The sequence below is a fragment of the Amblyraja radiata genome, chromosome 38, assembly GCF_010909765.2.
Source record: "Amblyraja radiata isolate CabotCenter1 chromosome 38, sAmbRad1.1.pri, whole genome shotgun sequence".
NCBI lineage: Eukaryota > Metazoa > Chordata > Chondrichthyes > Rajiformes > Rajidae > Amblyraja > Amblyraja radiata.
Window position 1 is genome coordinate 11,636,625 of NC_045993.1, and position 19,618 is coordinate 11,656,242.

Consider the following 19,618-nt stretch of genomic DNA (forward strand, 5'->3'; position numbering starts at 1 on the left):
TAGGACAGGTTTAGAGGGATATAGGTAGTTAGAACATGTCGGCCAGTGTGGGCAAGTTAGGCCGAGGAGCTTGTTTCCACTCTGTATGGCTCTGCCCCGATGACGAATGGGGCTAAAGGCTGACAAGTCCCCTGGACTTGATGGCTGCACATCATGGGTGTAAAAGTCTATCAAAATTCTCTGGGTTCTAGAGAGGTCCCAGGGGATTAAAAACTGCAAATGTAATGCCTTTTCATGAAAGGAGGAAAACCAGAAGCAGGAAACTACAGGCCAGGTTGCCTAACATCTGCCAGTGAGGAAATTGTTAATGGAAATGATTTTAAGAAGGTAATGGCAGGACATTAAGAAAATGGTCAAACCACATTAACTTTGCTGCATTGTATTATGAAATGGATATTGTGTTGGGCAAATTTACTAGTGTTCTTTGAGAATGCAGCATACGGGAAGGGTAAAGGGAAGCCGGTAAATGCAGTGTATTTGAATTTCCCTATGGTGCTCGATAACATGACAGAAAGATTACTGTGCTGGGGTACCCGTGGTTGGGAGAATGCATTTTTGCACATGTAACAGTGATAACAACTCAAGACAAATGAGACGTTCAGGTATTTGAAATGCGACTTCAGATACTCTAGCTGACAAAACTATTGCAAAGGGTTTGTGCTTCACCAAATACAAGATACATTTATTTGTCACATGTACCAATTGGTACAGTGAAATGTGTGGTCGCCATACAGCCATACGAATAAAAAAGAGCACAGAACACGATAGTCTTTCACACACACATCCCCACACAGCGGGATCAATGTTTCCCACTGTGAGAGGGAAGGCACCAAAATTCAGTCATCCTCCTCTGTTGTCGTCCCATGGTCAGGGGGGTCTCCTGAACAACCCCCCCCCCCCCCTGCCCCGCTGTCGCTGCTACAAATGGCCCGATGTTCAGGCCCGCGGGGTGATGGAAGTCCGACATCGGGACTGGAGGACATCCTCCGTGGCTTGGACATCCGAAACGGCCACCTCCTACCAGAGACCGCGGCTCCCGAAGTCTACAGGCCGCGCTGGGCAGAGATTCAACGCTGGCGGCCCTCGGCAAAGGGTCTCCACAAAGAAATTTTTTTAAAAGATGGAAAAACAAACAGACTGTAGGCAGAAGCTCACTATGCTGTTTGTATTAATTAGAGGGCCTGTCCCACTTACGCCACTTTTTCAGCGATTGCCGGCACCCGTTACAGGTCGCCGTAAATTTTTCAAAATGTTGAAAATCCAGCGGCGACCAGAACAAGGTACGACTCTTTGGGCGACTACTCACGACCATACATGCTTCACCCCGTGACATGTCACCAGGGTGTCGCCTGTATGGTCGTGAGTTGTCTCCTAGTCACCCAAAGAGTCGTAGCGTCTTTCTGGTCGCCGCTGGATTTTCAACATGTTGAAAATGTTCGGCGACCGATGACGGGTCGCGTAAGTGGGACAGGCCCTTAAAGCTCAGCAATTGGACTCATTCCTCCAACAGTGTAAATATGTGGCTCTGGGGCGCTGGCTTCACTTGAATTGTGATCCTGCAAAGGGGAAGGCACAATCTTGCAGACGATAAATGTTCTGAAGCCCAGCATTCCTATCTTGATAGATATCTGGCTGTAATTTGAAGCAGAGAAGGCAGTTCTCTCCAGTATTTATCCTTCAGTGAATCTAAAAGCTGATTATTATGGCCCTGCTGTTTGAGGAAAGTCGGGTTCAATTCATTGCTTGCTGGATTTCCAACAATATACGGCTCAAAACTACATTGATAATAGCAATTTAAAATGTTCTGATATATCATATAAATATCAATACAATTTATTTTTCCTGGTTTACTGTACCTTTTTGATTTTAGACCAGTGTAGCTGCTACCTCACAGCATCAGAGACCCAGGTTTGACCCTTACCTCAGATGCTGTTTGTGTGGTGTTCATAGATTCTCCTTGTGACCGTGTGGATTTCCTCTGTGTGATCTGGTTTCCCCCCCCCCCCCCCCCCACATCCCAAAGATGTGCGGGTTTGTAGGTTAATTGGGCCTCTGTAACATTGCTCCTAATGTGTTGGGATGAGAATGTAGGATAACCTAGAACTGGTGTGAAAAGATAATCGATGGCTAGCATGCTCTCGGTGGGCAGAAGCCCCTATTTCCATGCTGTATTTCTAACCTAAACTAAACTAGGACCGGTACACTGCCACAGCCAGACCCACCAGCAGGCCTGGAACCACCCGGAAGGCACGGCTTGCAGCCATGGACTAGGGATCCAGTCTGGAAACCCGCCCGGAAGCCCAGGCTCCTCCGTCCAAAGTGGAAGAGGTCGGATGGAGGAGGTGCACTGCCTCAACGGTGGAGTGGGCCGAAGGAGGCCCTACAACAGCATGGGGCTCGGACGGACCGGACCGGACGCCGCTCCAAGAGGCCGAGCGCATGGACCTTCTGCAGTTGTATAGGGCTCTGGTAAGACCACATCTGGAGTATTGTGTCCAGTTTTGGTCTCCGAATTTGAGGAAGGACATCCTTGAGATTGAGGCAGTGCAGCGTAGATTCACGAGATTGGTCCCTGGGATGGCAGGACTGTCATATGAGGAAAGATTGAAAAGACTAGGCTTGTATTCATTGGAGTTTAGAAGGATGAGGGGGATCTTATAGAAACATATCAAATTATAAAAGGACTGGACAAGCTAGATGCAGGAAAAATGTTCCCAATGTTGGGCGAGTCCAGAACCAGGGGCCACAGTCATAGAATAAAGGGGAAGCCATTTAAGACTGAGGTGAGAAAAACGTTTTCACCCAGAGAGTTGTGAATTTGTGGAATTCCCTGCCACAGAGGGTAGTGGAGGCCAAATCACTGGATGGATTTAAGAGAGAGTTAGATAGAGCTCTAGGGGTTAGTTGGAATCAAGGGATATGGGGAGAAGGCAGGCACGGGTTATTGATTGGGGACAATCAGCTATGATCACAATGAACGGCGGTGCTGGCTCGAAGGGCCGAATGGCCTCCTCCTGCACCTATTTTCTATGTTTCTATGTCCAGAAGCAGCCTGCAGCGGCACAGAGCAACAGTGGAGGGTTGGAGGTCACCAACGGTCAAACTTGGCTAGGCCAACCCTGCAATGCTGCCAGGATAACTGGCCTTCGTGGCCTGCACTTAAAACAACTGCGACTTGAAAATGGTGCCAAATTTGGCGACTCTTTATTCTGACTCTGTACTACTTCTCTATACTTGTACTGTATCTGAGATGCTTATCTAGAATGTACCCAAGTGCTTATGTATGGTGATACTTGTACTGAACTGTATACAACAATGAAGTTCACCGTACCTGGATACACGTGACAAATAAAGTACCATTGAACCATTATGACGATTAATTAGTGTGTTCAAACACTTTCATATGGATAAGTATTAAACCCATCTCAGAGCATTTCCCAAATAGAAACATAGAAAATAGGTGCAGGAGTAGGCCATTCGGCCTTATAATGTAATGATTTAATATATTAAAACACACAGCACTACTGTAAATTTGAATTGTGACAAACTAGTTTTGTTCAGAAGATACCAATTTTTGAGGTGATAATCCGATATATAAAACATGACTGTGCAAGAAGGTCTTTGAATATTGTCCAAATAATTGCAGGTTTAATGTCTGGTTTCACCTGATATTGCAGTGACCATGTTAAAATTGCGTCTTGACATTTAAATTGGGAAGTAGGGGGGGAGAAAAAGGCATGTGTAGTTCAACGATTTCTTGCTGCAAGCATGTGTGGGTTTGAGAGATTTTGAGATGTTCTATTTTGAGTTTACTTACTTACTGCCTATTATGCCTCCTGGCATGTAGGTCAGCAACAAAAGTCCTCCACTCAGTAGCGTTGATTCCTTCAGTTGCTGTTTCCGTAACATGTTTGTTTTACGAGACAGGGTTGTTAGCCCTGTGCTCAACCCCCAACCTGGAGGACCAGTGGATCGCTCTTCGTCTCGCCTCTACCCTGCCACCTGTCCAGCATGGGAGACCCTAACAGGAGACGAATCTCCCGCTGGCGTAGCTCTAGGGGTCACTGAGACACACAAGCTCCCCGACCTTGACAAGGTTGCAATCCAACCGGGAGCTATTTTGAGTTTAAATGGATAAAAACATTCCCTTCAGCTCTGTATCCTTTAAAGAACCCAGCAGACTGTGGCTAAACTGTACAACTATCTGTCTCGCTGCTCCACAACGATCTGCAAAAGACTACTGTCTGTTTACAGAATACAGGCTTAAAGGGCGCTGGGTACCTTGAGCCTGTTCTGGTGTTTGCAATAGATCAAGGTCGATCTGGTTTTGCAGTACTGTGGTTCTGTAATCCTTATACTCTTGCTTAACAGGCTATCAATTTCATGTTTGAAAATTCCAATTACTACTGACCTTGAAGCAGAACATTTTGAGAGTTCCAGATTTTGATTACTCAGTCAGGAAGTACGTGTGGCCCAGCTCCGTCATTGTTATGCCTCCTTGTTCCACACTCCCTGGCTAGGAAACTTTGTTTCTCTGCATCCAACTTGTTTAAAAACCCAGCAATCTTCTGCCAAAGGCTTGGTTTAAATAGTCACTCTTTTTTTTACATGTAAGGGAGTAAGAGAAATGAATTGGCTCAAAAAATCCTTGTTACAGGAAAGAAAATCTGTGCTGTCTGACTCAGCTACTGGGAATGTTTGAGAGGAAGGCAGCGGAGGTCTGAACTAACACCAGCAAAAAGTGGCATCACCATTTTGTGATTAGACATTCCCGAACTGCTTGGCTGTGTCTTGTATCATTGTCTAGACTTTAAATTGACTTTGGGATTATCACCCATGGTACATTTTGTCAGATTAAGAGTTATTTTTATATCCAAAGGGGCGACACAGCGACACAGTGGTAGAGGTATTACTTTACAGCGCCAGAAACACTGGTTCGATCCTGACCAAAGATCCTATAGCGGGATCCTGACCACGGGTGTTGTCTGTAGGGAGTTTGTATGTTTTCACTGTGACTTGCGTAAGTTTTTTCTGGGAGCTCTGATTTCCTCCCACACTCCAAAGATGTACAGCTTTGTAGGCTAATTGGCTTCTGTAAATTTTAAATTAGTGTGTCATTGTCTGTGTGTGTCTCATTGTGCGTGTCATTGTGTGTGTTTGTGTCTCATTGTGTGTGTGTGTGTGTGTCTCATTGTGTGTCTCATTGTGTGTGTGTGTGTCATTGTGTGTCTCATTGTGTGTGTCAGTGTGTGTGTTAGTGTGTCATTTTGTGTGTGTCATTTTGTGTGTCTGTGTGTAATTTTGTGTGAGTGTAATTTTGTGTGTGCGTGTCATTGTGTGTGCTTGTCATTGTGTGTGTTTGTCATTGTGTGAGTGTACGGGCAGACCCGGTGGGCCAAATGGCCTGTTTCCGCGCTGTATCTCTAAACTAAACTCTAATTATTCTTATAGTCGGTTGAACAGTGACCTAAATAGGCATTTTGCTTCTCATATTTTCTGGACTATTTTACCTTTAACTTCTTCCCATATGTTTGTATTTTGGTTGTTTTAAAAAAAAGTAACTTTACTCATTACGTAGGATTTGACCATACATGCCAGCATAGATCAAGAGCTCCTGATACTGTAGGAGATGTGTTCCTGCAAATATTTCACTACCATTTAACGAAGTGGAATTGCCAGAACTGTCTAGACAGTAATGTGTAGGATATTTTAGATCTAGCGGTTCAAATGTCAATTGATCTAATTTTATATGACTTCCTTATCTACAATAAATGTTACTTCATAAATTTGGAATAAGGGTAATAAGAAGGTATGCGAGCTCGTGGCATTTTATTTAAGTGACGTATTTATTTTTCATTTTTATGGTGAAAGTAGACTGCAGCTCATCAAGGGCGCGGTGATTATCCAGAGGTTACAGGCTCAGTCCATCGCAAGGTTAAAACAGCCTCTGCATGAATAAAAGCTGCTGAAAGAACGACAAACTATTTCCATACATTTGAGTAGCTGGTGAAGGAAAGGAGGTGAATTGTCCACATGTTCCCAACTTTTGGATTGTTTTCCATTGGGGGAAGTTATCACTGATGTGAACTATCATAACTCCCATGGTCAAATAGCCTACTGCTACTTAGCTTCTTAGAAACCTACAGCAAAGATGGCTAATTGCATTAGGTAACAAGACTTGGTGAGACCACACCTGGAGTATTGTGTGCAGTTTTGGTCTCCTAATTTGAGGATGGACATTCTTGCTATTGAGGGAGTGCAGCGTAGGTTTACACGGTTAAATCCCGGGTTGGCGGGACTGTCTTATGCTGGGAGAATGGAGCGGCTGGGCTTGTATACTCCGGAGTTTAGAAGGATGAGAGAGGGTTCTTATTGAAACATATAAGATTATTAAGGATTTGAACACGCTAGAGGCAGGAAACATGTTCCCGATGTTGAGGGCGTCCAGAACCAGGGCCACAGTTTAAGAATAAGGGGTAAGCCATTTAGAACGGAGATGAGGAAACACTTTTTCACACAGAGTTGTGAGTCTGTGGAATTCTTTGCCGTGGAGGCCGGTTCGCTAGATACTTTCAATAGAGAGCTAGGAAGGCCTCTTAAAGTTAGCGGAGTCAGGGGATATGGGGTGAAGGCAGGAACAGGGTATGTTTCAGGATGAGACCCATCTTCAGACTGGAGTTTGAAGAAGGGTCTCGACCCGAAATGTCACCTTCAGACTTCTCCAGAGATGCTGCCTGTCCCACTGAGTTACTCCAGCATTTTGTGTCTATCTTCAATTCAAACTAGCATCTGCAGTTTTTTCCTACTTGCTTTTAAAAGTCATGGCTGAATCTGCTTTCGCCATCTTTTTCAGCATTGCCTTTGTCATATTTAGTGTTGGCATTACTGCCCGACATGCTAAACTGGATAGACCTGTATGTGTGATGTACATAGGTGGTGGGAGTAAAATGGCTCCTTGCGTAGTATTCGATCCCTCCCAAGTTTGGCTTGAATTGGTGCCTCTTGGATGTGGCTTGTGTGGTAGTCCCAACCCCAGCTCTGTTGCTGGTGTTAATTGTCCACTCCCACAAGGCGACTGTTCTACCTGTTAACAAAATTCCCCCAGAGATCAGCTCAGCAGAAGTACTGAAAGAGTACTGTGCGGCCAGAGGGAGGGAGGGTGTGTAATGAAGCAACCTGCTGCAATTTAATGAAAGGTGGGGCATTGTGCACTTGGTGCTAAAAATAGGAAATGCAATTGGTCCCAAGAAGTAATTAGGTGCAGCTACAAAGATCAGACCGAGACTAAAGTTCATTGACATCACTTCATTGTAAGATGGCAGCTGCCAAATGAAACACAATCTAGGGTGTGTGAATTATAAAGTACAAATCAGATCGAACACTAATACCAAGCCATAGGTGCGGCTGTGATGTTTGGAGAGTGTCCAGAGAAGTTGGTTGGTGTCAGTAGTATGTGTGGAGAAGTCTGACGAGCTGCACGAGATTTGTTGAAGGCTGCGGTGAATAAGAGCTTGAGGGGTCGGGTCTGATTCAAATTTGATTCCGTGAAAAATTCTCATTGCAGTTAGTTGGGCAAATGCATGGCCTCTGGGGTAGTCTCGGCTTTAACCTTCTCCACCTTTCTCACTTATCAATTAGTCAATTATCGAGCAGAAAAAGTCTCCGATTTGACCCCTTAATTGGGTTCACGTTAACCAATCTTAGCATCATGGCGCAGCAGTAGAACTGCATCCTCATGCCCCTACCCCACTTAGGAAACCTGAACGGAAACCTCTGGAGACTTTGCGCCCCACCCAAGGTTTCTGTGCGGTTCCCGGAGGTTTTTGTCAGTCTCCCTACCTGCTTCCACTACCTGCAACCTCCGGCAACCACCTGCAACCTCCGGGAACCGCACGGAAACCCTGGGTGGGGTGCAAAGTCTCCAGAGGTTTCCGTTCAGGTTTCCTAAGTGGGACAGGGGCATTTCAGCACCAGAGACCCATTTTCAATCCTGACTATGGATGCTGCCTCAATGGAGTTTGTACGTTCTCCCTGTGACCATGTGGGGTTTCTCCGGATCCTCTGGTTTCCTCCCACATTCCAAAGACGTACAGGTTTTGTAGGTTAATTGGCTTCTGTAAATTGTCCCTAGTGTGTAGGATGGAACTTAGTGTGTGGGTGATCGCTGGTCCGAAGGGCTTGTTTCCATGCTATAACGAAAACGTCTTGCACTCATCTGTCTTCTTCTGGATTGATTGCGAGGTTGAATTGTTGCTGACTCTAGTATTAAAAGGAAGAAATCAGTAGTTGTCCCTAATTTTGATCACTGTTAAAATCTACTTGAATGTGTCTGAATGATGAATGAGGACAATATCAAGTTTGTGTGTGTGGGGGGGGGGGAGGGGAGGGAGGTTGGGGGTGGGAGGGAGGTTGGGGGGGGGGGGGGGGGGGTGAAGCCTGCAATCAACTAGATCAGTGGTTCCCAACCTTTTTTAGCTCATGGCCCCCTTAGGATCGTTTAATTTTTCTATGCCGCCCCCCCTGACATTATTAGTGGAAAAAAAGTACTTCAATGTTATAATACCTTCCATAAAAATATCAGTCTCTATTAATTGCACATATATTCTCTTTTATTCTATTCCACAAACATCAAAAATATTTTGTGGGTACAATAAAACAACCATTTATAATCATACATTAAAAATATATTTCAACTACATAGATTGAAATTTATTAGAACTGAAATTTAGGTAGCTCTGTGGTCCCCTTCATTGAGCCGGTGGCCCCCTAAATCCCAAAATGTTTCTGTGGCCCCGCTGAAATTTGCCATGGCCCCCATATGGCCCCAGGTTGGGAATCACTGAACTAGATGGTCAACACTGGAAGAAATGAGACTCCACCTAATAGACAAACGAGACCAATTCTTAACGAGTTGGTCTCCATTTATTGATTTTTTGGATTCATGTGGTGCAACAGTATCGTGAAAATTAAAAATTTCAGGTATGGGTGAAAGATGATCAAGAATATAAAAAAGCATCTCCTTGTGGCGAGTGGATAATCTCCCTCCTGCTTCACTTTCCTACTTATTTCTTTTCTTTACTAGCTCTTTTTCTCTTCACACACACTAGACTCTATTCTTCAGTCTGAAGAAGGGTTTCGGCCCGAAACGTTGCCTATTTCCTTCGCTCCATAGATGCTGCTGCACCCGCTGAGTTTCTCCAGCTTTTTTGTGTACCTTTTATTCTTTACTATCTCTTTATTTCTCATCTATCTCTTAAAAAAGATTTTAAGAATTTTTTTTTTTTTAAATGGAAGTTGTACAGAGAATGTATTGTTAACATAATTTTGGGAACCTGTAAAAAGGTACCTCTGTGTTGTACTTCTAATAAATAAAATAAAATAAAAAAACACGTTGAGTATCGTCTCCAGGGAAGAGTTGTTAGAGATACTGTGCATCCGTTGGCAAAATAGCCTTCCAAATGTTACTGAGTTCTTGATACAAACACTTCGGACTCGTGTTGTGATTGTCCTTATTAACACATCCTGCTTCTTTCCGCTCTGCAGTTGGTGCGGCCCCTGTCGTATGCTCAGTCCGAGGCTCGAGAAAATCGTGGCAAAGCAGGAAGGGAAAGTCATTATGGCCAAAGTGGACATAGATGACCAGACAGACCTCGCCATGAAATACAAGGTATGGCCATAGGATTTAATCACCGCTGCGCCAGCGGGATTATTTTTAAAACCCATTTTAAATCTCCTTCTTCTTTCGTGTGGCGTGCACAGCTTAAAGTTGTTGGACACCTTGTTCTATTTGATCTTCCGTTTGTGCATGTCGAATTGATTGCATTAGTCTAAACAGGGCGTACCAGATGAAAGTTGCAATCTTCCACCCCATTAAATCTCCTTGATTTAAAGTTTCAAAACTATCCTGAAATTTTAAACATAAGAACAGGCACGTTTATAGGATTTGATCTTCCTCTTGCTGCCCAGGCTCATTGCTGTGGAATGGCTGCCTCACCATCGAGTAAATAGTGCACACTCACGTTCCCTCTCCTTTGCACAACATGATTGAAACACGCAGTGCTTGCTATTCCCATCTCGTTTAGTTTAGTGATACCACATGGAAGCAGGCCCATCGACCCACCGAATCCGTGCCGACCAGTGATCCCCCGCACACTTGCCCTGTCCTGCACACGTTAAGGACAATTTACAATTATACCAAGCCAATTAACCAACTTTGGAGTGTGGGAGGAAACCGGAGAGCCCAGAGAAAACCCAGTCGGGTCATGAGGAGAACGTACAAATTCCGTACAGACTAGCACCCGTAGTCAAGATCACACCCGTAGTCAGGATCGAACCGGGGTACTGGCGATGTGAGGCAGCAACTCTGCTGCCCTGCCGCCTTTTAGGTTGATGTTGACGGGGCTTGATGATTACTGGGTCTCTGGCATGATTGCCTGTTGCCAGGTGAATTGTATGAAAATGGATAGCTTGAAGGTTGAAGGAGCTGAGGGTTGGGAAGATTCGGAGGCAGAGAAGGATGAGTGTTGGAAGAGATCAAAGTTTACACAAGATGGGAGGTTGACCAGGACAATATTTTAATAGTAGATAGACCCACAATGTTGGAGTAACTCAGCGGGTGAGGCAGCATCTCTGGAGAGAAGGAATGGGTGACGTTTTGGGTTGAGGCTATAATACATCTGGTATTAGATGATCATGGATGCCTACTGCTGGGTCCTGTACACATCGGAATTCCAATGGGGCCCAACTTGGCATTTTACACATTATTGAACCAGAGGAAAAAAATCAGACATGCAAATTGCATATGAAGGGCCTGTCCCACTGTACGAGGCAATTCAAGAGCTCTCCCGAGTTTAAAAAAATAAATTAAAAAAAAATCAAACTCATGGTAAGTACGTAGCGGCTACGTCAGAGCTCGTGGATGTATAGTAGCGGCTCGTAATGCTAACGGCAGGTACTCTGGAAACGCGGTAACTCGTGAAGTTTTTTCAACACAGTGAAAAATGTCTACGAGAGCCCCAAGTACCTACGAAGGCTATTACCGTAATTCTCCGAGTTCGAATCAGGGAAAACTCGGGAGAACTCTTGAATTACCTCGTACAGTGGGACTGAGATTGTGAGGCGGTTCTTAGTCTTTCTGGTATGAAGTGGGTTTAGCCGACTTGAATCCACATCTGCCTGTTCACAGCTGGGTGCCCTGACTCACTGGCTCATTCGGGAGCAGTTAAACAGAACTGTTTAATTTGGGTCCAGTGCAGCCTGTTCATTTTTTTCTCTCTCTGACGTTCCTGAATGGAATGCTTGATAAATTTGGAAGGGCAGAGAAGTTGTGTTTGACCCAAGTTGAATTCCTGGGAATTGAGGTTTATAGGCAGACAAGATTAAATGGTTTCCAGATTTCTTCTTCTTATCGAGTCCACACGCAAGATTAGAAGTTGTTCAGCCAGAGCTGAACACATTTCTCGGCATCTGCATACAATGGTGTCTTCTTCTTCTTGCGTATGGCATGCACAGCCTAAAGTTGGAGGACAACTTGTTCTATTTGATCTTATTTGATTGTGCACGCATTCGTCGAAACAGGGCGGACCACGTGTAGGTTTCAATCTCCCACCCTACAATGGTGTCTATCTTGCGCTTCTTTGCGTGGTGGTGGAAACAGGGGCGCGACGTGAACGCTCTTTCCTCGACCCCACTCCGCACATTACAGTGACCTTGTGCAGAGCTCCAAAAGCAGAAGGGACAATAAAAATTGTGAGGCTTCTGAGATTCATCCTGTGATATTGTGGAAAGTTGGGGAAGAATTCCTGGATGCAAGATACAAGATAAAAGATACATTTATTTGTCACATGTGCCAGATGGCACAGTGAAATTAGATAACCATACAGTCATACAATAAAAATAAAGAACACAGCACGCGATAGAATTTAAAATAAAACATCCCCACACAGCAGAATCAAAGTTTCCCACTGTGAGGGAAGGCACCAAAGTCGGTCATCTTCCTCTAATGTTCCCCAATGTTCATCCGTGGTCGGGGCCTCCCCAAGCCCTCCCCAGTCGCCGCTACCGGGCGGCCCGATATTCAGGCTCGCACTGCCGGGGTGATGTAAGTCCGACGTCGGGGCTGGGGGACGTCCTCAGCGGCCTGGCCAACAGAGTCGGCCACCTCCTACCGGAGTCCGCGGCTCCCAAAGTCCGCAGGCCGCGCCGGGCGGAGACTGATGCTGGCGGCCCTCTGCAAGGAGCCCCAGGACTCTGCGATGACGGTCAGCGCCTCCCGCGTTGGAAGCTCACCCAAACCGCAGCTCCACGATGTTGGAGCAGCGGCCCAACGCTCCGGAGCTCCAGGTAGGTATCGCCCGCTCCGCGGTGAATCCAGCGATGCGCCGCCGCTGTTGCAGCTCTGCTCCGTGAGGTGGGGGGGCGAGGACGCGACTCGGAGAAATAGTCTCGTCCCCGCCAGGAAGCGACTGGGAAACAGTTTCCCCCTTACCCTGCCCCCCTCCCCCACATAGAAAAGTTAAAGTTTCCCCCCAAAACAGACATTAAACTAACTGAAAAAAAAAAAGATTGAAAAGACGAACAGGCTGTAGGCAGAGGCTGCCACCAATGCAGCACCCCTACTGGATGCTTGAGCAACTCTGAATGGAATTCAACAGCATAGGCGGCAGCACAGTGGCGCAGCGGTCGAGTTGCTGCCTTGCAGCGCCAGAGACCTGGGTTCGATCCTGACTACGGATGCTGGATTCTGTACGGGATTTTACGTTCTCTCCATGACCTGCGTGGGTTTTCTCCAGATGCTCCAGTTTCCTCCCACACTCCAAAGACGTACAGGTTTCTAGGTTAATTGGCTTGGTAAAATTGTAAATTGTCCCTAGTGTGTGTAGGATAGTGTTAGTTTGCGGGGATCGCTGGATAGCACGGACTCGGTGGGCCGAACGGCCTGTTTCCATGCTGTATCTCTAAACTAAAAGCAGCAGCCAGTTGGTCTAAACATACCATGATAGTTTTTTGAAATAACTTTTTGTAATCCCCCAAATTTTGAAAAGTTAATGTTAAATCTGCTTCCAGACGGTGTAATCAAGATCAAAGCAATTTTTCCAGAATATAAAAATGTAATAATAAATACCACTGAGTTATCTAATTAGATCACAAACTTGCAGCAGTGAACTGAGAGGGTTAACAGGAACTATTGTGATTTGTGTGGTGCCGCGGATCCTGAAACGAGCAACAGCTGGCAACTTGTTCTTGCCATGTCCACCTGTGTGCCAGCTACACCATCCATTATATTGTACCTCCGTGGAGGAGATCTTCCATGCAGGTGTAAGTTGTTTTTCAGGGCTCTGGTTAGTCTGAAGGGCCTGTCATTTGCGTGTCATTTACACGACATCATTTACGGGTCACGGCGCGCATTACGCGTGCGTGGTGACGTAGGCAGTCGCTCGCTGCGCTCCAGGATTTTGGGATGTACAGAATCTTTGCGCGCCATCTGCGTGATGCCCAAGTGCCACAGGCCCTTTACAGCACAGCAACAGGCCCTTCAGCCCAACTTGTCCATGCCGACCAAAATGTCCCATCTAAGCCAGTCAATTTTTGCCTGCGTTTAGACCATATCTCTACACTTTTACTGTCCATGTACCTGTCTAAATAGAAAATGTAAATCTTTAGTTATGCCCAGCTGCAAAACCAATTTTAATACAATGAAAATGATATGAAATGAAACACGTCATGAACTCTCAGCGTATCAGGCAGCATCGTGGAATGGGAAGCAGAATTAACATTTCAGATCGAAGGATGCTACCTGACTTGCTGAGTATTTCTCGCGATTTCTGTTCTAATTTTAGTGCACGTTTGGCACAGGTTGGTGGCTTTCTTGATTTGAACCTAAAAACATTTGATTGCTGCTTGCCTTGAGGCCACCTCGCCTGCCAATGGTCTTCTGCAGCTGAATGAGTGTTATTATAAAGGCTGATCTTTGGGATTGAAGAACAGGGGCCCATTGACAGCTGTACAAAATCCCCACGGGGCTGTTAGTAGAGCAGCAAATTATTTATATGTTGTCCAATTTACCTATTCTAATCAATATCACCAAGAGCAAGTAATTGGTTTATGGATTTTGCTGTATAAATTCCACCACATTTGCCTAAACAGATAAAAGAATATAAATGTAAATAAGTATAGGAACTAGAGTAGGCTGTTTGATCCATAAAGTTTCTGTTTAGTAAGAGCAGAGCTGATTTATAACCCAACTCTATACCTACCGTTTCTCAATTTTTAAAATAACTTTTGTTCTTGATCACAAATTTAAAATTAGCAATTGACTTGGCATCAAATGCCATTTTGTGGAAGAACTTGTACTTATCTGTATTGAAAGTTCTGGCATTAAAATTCTAGATGCGTTCTTTTCGTCATCTCTAGCTCCGGGCTAACGATGTCACTGTTCTTACAAAGGGAGAGACTGGAATTGTGTAGGAAGGAACTGCAGATGCTGGTTTAAGAAGGGTCTCGACCTAAAATGTCACCCATTCCTTCTCTGCAGAGATGTTGCCTGTCTCGCTGAGTTACTTCAGCGTTACTGAGTTACTGAGGAGATTGGCGGCGCGACTCACCCGTTGCAGCGGCCCCTACAGCCTGTCTGTCTTTTTTTTCTTTTTTGTCTAGTTAAATGTAGTGTTGGTGTTTTTTAATACTGGTTTTAAATGTGTGGGGGCGGGGGGGGGGAGGGGGAAGCGGTTTAAAAATCTCTTCCCTGTCCGGGAGACCCGACCTTTTCCCTGTCTGGTCTCCGTTGTCGTTGGGGCCTAGCACCGTGGAGCGGCCTCCAACCTGAACGACCCGGGGGCTCCAGTCACGGAGCCTGCGGAGATGCGGACTACTCACCATTGTGGGGCTGGCCGGCCTCGGAGTGTGGGGAGTGGTGGTGACTCGCTGCTGCGACTCGACTCCTGGGGCTCGGAGGCTCCAGCAACGCAGCCGCAGGTCCGGTGGACTGGGACATCGGGAGCTCGCGGGTCCGGGTGGAGAGACCGCTTCCCGGAGCTCCCGCAACGCGGCTTCTCCAGCCCGTGTCGCGGGGTTGGAACGACCCGGAGCGGGGCCGTACATCGCCCGGCGCGGCTCCAACATTGTGACTTTTAGACCGGGAGCGGGGCCGTAAATCGCCCGGCACGGCCTAGAATGGCCGTGTGACTTATCATCGCCCGCCTGGGGCTTGGACATCGGGAGAGAAATGGAGAACAGGGGAGAGAAAAGACTTTGCCTTCCATCACAGTGGGTTCACTGTGATGGATGTTTGTGTGAATTAATTTGTGTGTATGTCTGTAGGAATTGTCTTTGTTTGTATGGCTGTGGAAACGGAATTTCGTTTGAGCCTCACTGAGGCTCAAATGACAATAAATGGTATTGTAAAGGGCCAGCATCATAGACAATAGGTGCAGGAGTAGGCCATTCTGCCCTTCGAGCCAGCACCGTTATTCAATGTGATCATGGCTGATCATCCCCAATCAGACTCCCACCAACACTTGCGTTGAAAGGGATTTTGTGAGGTGTTATACTTTGAGTTCCGATTGCACAAATGCAAATGTAAAGTTCTTTCTTTTGCAGGTGGCTGCAGTCCCGACTGTAATAGCTATTAAAGATGGTGACATCGTGGGCAGGTTCGCAGGAGTTAAAAGTGAAGATGACCTGGAAGTGTTTATCGAGAAACTGATTTGCCCAAGCTTGTAAAGGTTTGAGATGCTTGTATGATCCTCCACGTCCCAACTAAATGTTTATTTTGAATGAAATCCTAAAATGACACTGATGGCCGGGAGAGGTTGCTGTGGCGGCCCTCTCATCGGCTGGTAAATCTTGCCCCAGGAGGTTGCAATCTCCTGTCATGCTGTGAAACCTGTAGCCGTTATTGCACACAATACACAAACTGCCCCCCCCCCCCCCCCTCCCCCCCGCTACCTTTTGTGTAGGGAAGAACTGCAAATGCTAGTTTAAATCGAAAACTGACTCCTGATGCTGCCTGTCCTGCTGAGTTACTCCAGCATTTTGTGTCCATCCCAGCTACCTTTTGGCAGCGTCAAAGCTTTGTTGTTGTTGTTGTTCGTCCTTCGTAGTCGAAGAAGACCATGACCTTCAGTGTTTTTGTTTTTGTGTCTGGAGGTGACTGGTGAGACCGATCCGGGCCCGGAAGGCTCGCCGCATGTGGGACACTGCTGGGCGGGCGCCACTGTAGAATCCGAAGTGTCCCGGGCCCCGCGTTTCCTCCCAGTTTCTTCCCAGCTGCACGTGCTCCTGTGGTGATCCTGCTTTGCCCAGTTGGGCGGTATGGGTCCTGAAGTCATAACTTGCGCTTAACTTGGATTAGACAATAGACAATGGGTGCAGGAGTAGGCCATTCGGCCCTTCGAGCCAGCACCGTCATTCAATGTGATCATGGCTGATCATCCCCAGTCAGTACCCCGTTCCTGCCTTCTCCCCTGACTCCGATATTTTTAAGAGCCCTATCTAGCTCTCTCTTGAAAGCATCCAGAGAACCTGCCTCCACCGCCCTCTGAGGCAGAGAATTTCACAGACTCACCACTCTCTGTGAGAAACAGTGTTTCCTCGTCTCCGTTCTAAATGGCTTACTCCTTATCCTTAAACTGTGGCCCCTGGTTCTGGACTCCCCCAACATCGGGAACATGTTTCCTGCCTCTAGTGTGTCCAAGCCCTTAACAATCGTATGTTTCAATGAGATAACCTCTCATCCTTCTAAACTCCAGAGTATACAAGCCCAGCCGCTGCATTCTCTCAGCATATGGCAGTCCCGCCATCCTGGGAATTAACCTTGTAAACCTACGCTGCACTCCCTCAATAGCAAGAATGTCCTTTGTCAAATTAGGGGACCAAAACTGCACACAATACTCTAGGTGTGGTCTCACTAGGGCTCTGTACAGCTGCAGAAGGACCTCTTTGCTCCTATATTCGATGCCTTGTAGAGACTACAGGCAGCAACTAGAATCAGAATGCAAAGTCAAAAACGCTAGAAAGGTTGGAACACTACTATTTAATAAATCAAATCATGAAATAGATTTAGGCTCTCCACCTAAAGAAAGGTTTGTATCGCAAGAGTCAGTGGTCTGGACTCTTCAGAAATGCTGCTAACTCCATCTCTCATTGGTTCTAAAATAGATCCCACCACAACAGTCTCTTTGGTTAATCATCCATTTTAATAAAGATAGCTTTGTGCACTTGAGCAGGAGTGAGCAGTCATGAATTACTGCCAGAAACAAACATTTCCCCTGATATTGAACACATGATCTCTTCATACTTGGTGGAACTTTGACCAATGTACTAACAAAGGCAGACTATCAAACATTTGACAGGTCGGAAAAGTTGTTCTGCTGGAATCTTGCTGCAGTACATTCATCATGAACTCCCTTCTGCTTTATCTCTAACCACTTGAAGGACGATGTCCTCACACCAATGCAATACTGTTGTCTGAGAGGGGAAGTGAAAGGGGAAGAAGGCTTTCTACACACTTTTGAAGTTGTGGCGAGCTGCCCAAGTTGTGACACTGCATACTTCATGATGGAGAGAATGGCCTGGCAGCAGCCTTGCTCCATCACATTCAGCGTGCCAGGGTAGGGCAGCACCCGACTGCAGTTTGTATTGTAAATCCGTGAACCCATACACATGAAGCACACAAAAATGCTGGAGAAACACTGTGGGTGCAGCAGCATCTATGGAGCAAAGGCAATAGGCAACGTTTCGGGCCGAAACCAACTGGGTCTAGTACTGGCGACCAGAAAAAAAAAGTAGCTGATTTCAATCTTTGCTGCCAATGTATAGAGCTCTTTGGTCTCAGCTTTGGATTCCTTCAGCAACCACGGCTAGGGAAGCAAATGCTCTTCATATTACAGTGCGTACATAGTTAAATAAAAGTCAAAGAGTCAGCAAAGAAAGACTACTTTGTTGATGCACTGAAGATATCTTTGATCGACACACAAATCTGGAGTAACTCAGCAGGACAGGCAGCATCTCTGGAGAGAAGGGGTGGGTGACCTTTGGCTGGTAAGAATTGGGAAAGGAAGAGAGAATTGATAGAGAGCGGGAAGGAGAGATTCAGCTCGGCGTTGATGCGTAAAGCTTTCTGTTGCTGTGTCCTCCATGAGTAAGTGATAGGAGCGGAATTAGGCCATTCGGCCCATCAAGTCAACTCCACCATTCAATCGTGGCTGATCTATCTTCCCCTCTCAACCCCATTCTCCTGCCTTCTCCCCGTAACTCCTGACACCCATATGACCTTCAAGTGGTGTTCCCCTCCATCCTTCTATTCAGCAGGCTCCGAGTACGATGAGAAGAGGGTTTACGTTACAGAAAATCACAATGTGGATGTTTTTTTTAAAGGAACATAATCCCTCCACAACTTAGAGTGTTTGGAACACTGTTGTCAGTATTATGGATGGGGATCAAGCCTTCACTGTGAAAGTGGTCGGAGTCCACTAATGATGTCATTGTTATGCATTTAATATAATTTGCTGTTTTTTCCCCCAAAATAAAAGCAGTCCAACTTCTGTTGCATTCGAGTGATAAGATTCTTGGATTCAATTGCCAGCAGAGACTCTCCAACAGCGAGGCACTATTCCCAGTAAAACCTGCCTCTGCTCCCTTGCCCAGATCAATGGAGAAGAACGAGGGGAGGTGGAAATCATCCCATGTTTGCAGTCCTTTGTTGGGAAGTGGATCAAGATTACTACATGTCTCTAGCGATTGCTGGCATGCGCTGCCAACGCATGTACTAAATGGGTGCAGCAGTGGAATTGGAGAGAAGAGTGAGCAGCTTTGTGTGGCAAGTGACAATTTGTAACTTGCCTGGGTCTAAGAACTGTGGAAACTCCCTGCTTAATATGAAGGACACTGCTGGACTCTAAACAAGTGCATGGTGGCGAGGAATGATACAAGGAAACCGCTGCAGATATTCAACCAGTCAGGCATCTGTAGAAAGAGAAACGGTTAGTATTCTGAAGGGCCATTTGCCTTCTGTTTCTCTCTCTGTGGATGCCGCCTGACATGCTGAGTATTCCCAGCGGTTTGTTTTAACGTCACGACCGTGCCAACATCTCCAGCTTCGCTTTGCTCCACTGTCGGGCACATACTTGCCTACAGCAGAAACACAAACACTTTGTCATTAACTGGAAGATTTCCTTGGGCAGACCACTCGAATGACGTGGAACTGAAGTTGAGGGCCAGCAAGGAAGAAGCAATTGTCATTTACTCCCTGATCATTTTGAAACCAATTTTTTGGCTTTTTTTTTTTTAATTGTTAAATCTTGCCACCAATGTAACAGATTTATATTAAATAAATGCAGCAAATTAAATGTTTTGATGGTGTCTTGTTTTGCCCCTCCCTTACCCCACTTCTACCTTTGCTGATCTGTGAAACGGGCACAAAATGCTGGAGTAACTCAGCGGGACAGGCAGCATCTCTTGAGAGAGGGAATGGGTGACGTTTTGGGTCGAGACCCTCCTTCAGTCTCGACCTGAAATGTCACCCATATCTTCTCTCCAAGATGCTGCCTGTCCCGCTGAGTTACTCCAGCAATATGTGTCTATCTTTGATTTAAAAACATAGAAAATAGGTGCAGTAGGC

General features: G+C 46.0%; 1 protein-coding gene across 5 annotated transcripts in view; it reads left to right on the top strand.

Moving 5' to 3' along the window:
* txn2 (thioredoxin 2) overlaps nt 1-19,351 on the top strand; it is a 33,550-nt gene extending 14,199 nt beyond the window's left edge. The window contains exons 3-5 of one of the 5 annotated variants that reach the window (XM_033013516.1): nt 9,544-9,667; nt 15,598-15,722; nt 18,584-19,351. In XM_033013516.1, the coding sequence (XP_032869407.1) occupies nt 9,544-9,667; nt 15,598-15,720 (247 nt within the window). In that variant the 3' untranslated portion in view covers nt 15,721-15,722; nt 18,584-19,351. Of the gene's footprint in view, nt 1-9,543; nt 9,668-15,597 lie in introns of all 5 variants that reach the window. The other 4 variants (XM_033013517.1, XM_033013519.1, XM_033013520.1 and 1 more) reach the window with 4 other exon arrangements.
* The last annotated feature ends 267 nt before the right edge of the window (nt 19,352-19,618 follow it).